Below are 2944 nucleotides of genomic sequence, written 5' to 3'. Positions count from 1 at the left end.
CCGCCCCCGCCCCCCAGAGCCTTCTGCCCGCCACGCTGCAGGGTGTCAGGGCCTGGTGAGGCGCGGTGGCTCGCGTGTCCCGGTGCTCCGTGCCAGCCTCTCCGCCGACCGCGATGGAGGGCGGCGCTGCTGGAGCGAAGAGGCCACCGGATGGCACTTCCTCCCCGAGCAATCCCTGGGACTGCGAATTGGCCCCAACAAGCCATCCCGCCGAAGGCCCCGGACCGTTCTTCTCCCCAAAGACAGAAAGAGCGTTGGGCCGGCCACGAAGCAGCACTGGGAGGGAGGAAAGCCTGGGGTGGCTGGCAATTTCGGAGGTTCGGAGCAGTACTGAGGCAGGTGACTAGTCCGGTCTGAAACCCAAGGTTTGAGGATAGGCTCTTTAATTTGTGTGCAGCAGCCTGGCGCCTGGGCAGGGGGAAGGGGGGTGGAGGATGGACGGAGGGTGGGGTGCTCTAGAGGACCTCAATCCTGCGTTAAAGGCAAGGGGATATGGAAGAGAGGAGTCAAATGAGGTGTGGGACCCGGGGTGTAGAGCGGGGGTAGGCGGGGAAGGGAAGGGTCCTGGAGGTCCTGGTGAGGAACTATTGCGTGAGCCCTCAAGGGACTTTAAAATGCCCCCACCCACCCCTCGCTGCTCTGCAGTTTTCACAGGACTCTGCATTAATCCGATGGGGAAGTGGTTGCTCTCGGGAAAGGTATTCTGGCTCTCCCCTTGCAGGGTCCCTGCATTTTATCCCCTGTATCCAGCTCAGCACCTTGAGTGAGTATACTAAATATATCGGTGTGTGTTTGCATGTGTGTAGGCCATTAGAATCCACCCACCTCTCCTTACCTCCAAACAACTTCGAATTAAAATTAAAAAATGAAACCCAGAAGTTCGACTCCTTGGCACAGACAAGATTCCCTACGGAGACAAAATGGATGGAGCCCTGGAGATAGGTTACCTGGTTTCTTCTCTATTGCTCTGTAGGGTTTCTTTCGAAACATAACCCTTTTCGGGTAACAAGAAAGGAGGCCTCCAGGAGGCCATAAATCCACATAGAATGGGTAGGAAGCCTGAACTTTAGGGGAAATCATGATTCTCCTCCATAAATATGTTTGAAGTTCTGCACATTTTAAGACTGAAAACAAACTCGTTCTGTTAATGGGAACAAGGGCTCAAGTACATTTATCTTTGGCAGGCAGTAGTAGGGACATTGGGTCCCGCTTTTCCCTCCTTGGATAACATTTTTAGACAATGAAAACTCTGGTTCTCTAACTCGTCCATCACTAACATGCCAAAAATTAATTTTTTTATTTAATAAATATGAATGTTTACCCAAAATGTACTGGCACTGTGTTTTCTCATTTCTGAATGTGCCCTGGTTGTTTTCACCAACAAGGGAAACATAATTCTTTGGTCCTTTGTAACCTATACAGGAGTACTGATCACTAACATCTCCTGAAGCTTATGTGCTCAAGCTAAAAATGAGAGTATTCTTATTTTTTCTTACTACATTTCCTTACATTTTCCCTCCTTTTGATTTTCATCCTTTACTCTTTTATTTCTCTGTTTTTGCTGTTAATCAAAAAACATTTAGAAATACTCCCCAGGTCTGTGCTCCTAAGATTAAAAAGGGCAGATTGTATATTTTACATTTGGAATCAATAAATATTCCTTGGTAAATTAAGCTAAGATTTAAAAAAAAAATAGAGATTACAGTTAAAATCTCCATCATGAGAAAATGGTCATACACGTTATCCTTCTTTGACTTTGGGGGACATTCCTTACAAGAGGGAAGGACCTGTGGACACGTGGACACTGGCCTTAGATTCATGACGGTTGACTTTAAGTTCAAAGCCTCCATGAGTAACTATCTGTCCAGCCCTCAGTTGCTAAGTGAGTCGTATTACATTTTTCCAAGAGCAGATTCTAAAGTACTATACGTTCATTTTTAAAAGTCCTTTGTTGTGGGTCTTTGGGTAAGGTCCTTGCCCCGAATCGTAGGTCACCATCGCAGGGATCTAGCAGAGTACTTGGCACCGAGTAGATTAGTGAACGTTAGTTTCTTCGCCCTGTGCCCCCTTCCCGCATAGAAAAGTCAGGTCCGAGGCAGTTCCCAGACACGTGATGTTCTGAACAGGCTTGCTTCCCATGCTGCCTCGACATTTTGAACCACACGGAAAAAGGACAGAAAGATGAGCGATGGCTTGGTCAAGGCTGTGAGTGAAGGCAAAAGCGGCATGGTTCAGTCATCAGCAACTCAGTCATCGCCCAGACATTTCTGGAAGGGCTACAAAAATAAGATCTGGCTGCTGCCCTTAAGAAATTTATTATCTAATTGGATACCGGAGACTATCTGGAGAAAGGCATCTAAAAATACAAGGTGGTCTGTGCCGCTGTCAAGGAGGACAGACAGCGCACCCTCTCTGGAAAGAAAGAGAAGGGGTGGGGGAGGAGCGGGGTGCTTGCAGGAGGTGATTAAGCTTAGTGATTAGTATGGGAATGACACTGTTTACTGGGAGAGGCTCCTGGAAAGGTGGAGGACTTAGGAGTGGAGAAAAGTAAGTGGGCACACGCCAAAGCCATGCTCATGTTCTACAGTAGTTTGAGATACAGTTCAAGGCCAGCCTCTGGGAATCTGTAAACTGCATTCAGTTGGCTAAAGGAATGGGGGAGGCTGGATGGAGTGTTACTCTGATACATGCCCAAGATCCTCTACAGGTGCCATTGATTTATGACATTTTCTGTTCTGCTCTGGAGATTTTTCTAGCATCTGTATTTGCTGGTCTAACCAAACAACTAAACTAACAAAACCTTGTGCATAGGCAATTCCTGAGGTTTTCTCCTTGGTGGAGGTCTTGGAAGCTTGAGATTCTCCTGACACCACCAATTGCTCTCCAAAAGGAAAGCAGAGGGAAGGAAAGCTGTCTTCTCCCAACCCTCCCTCCCCCCCCCGCC

The 2944-nt window shown here is 47.9% G+C and overlaps 1 protein-coding gene across 1 annotated transcript in view; it reads left to right on the top strand.

Annotated features, from left to right (window-relative positions):
* The window catches only part of NKX2-6 (NK2 homeobox 6), a 14228-nt gene extending 13894 nt beyond the window's left edge, over positions 1-334 (top strand). The window contains exon 3 of the mRNA XM_077766648.1: positions 18-334. Coding sequence (XP_077622774.1) covers positions 18-334 — 317 coding nt within the window. The remainder of the gene's footprint in view (positions 1-17) is intronic.
* Positions 335-2944: the final 2610 nt, after the last annotated feature.

Source organism: Crocuta crocuta, unplaced genomic scaffold (genome assembly GCF_008692635.1).
Source record: "Crocuta crocuta isolate KB4526 unplaced genomic scaffold, BGI_CrCroc_1.0 scaffold225, whole genome shotgun sequence".
Taxonomy (NCBI): domain Eukaryota; kingdom Metazoa; phylum Chordata; class Mammalia; order Carnivora; family Hyaenidae; genus Crocuta; species Crocuta crocuta.
The sequence above is the reverse complement of the archived record's forward strand: the minus strand, read 5'-3'. Positions and strand labels throughout refer to the sequence as shown.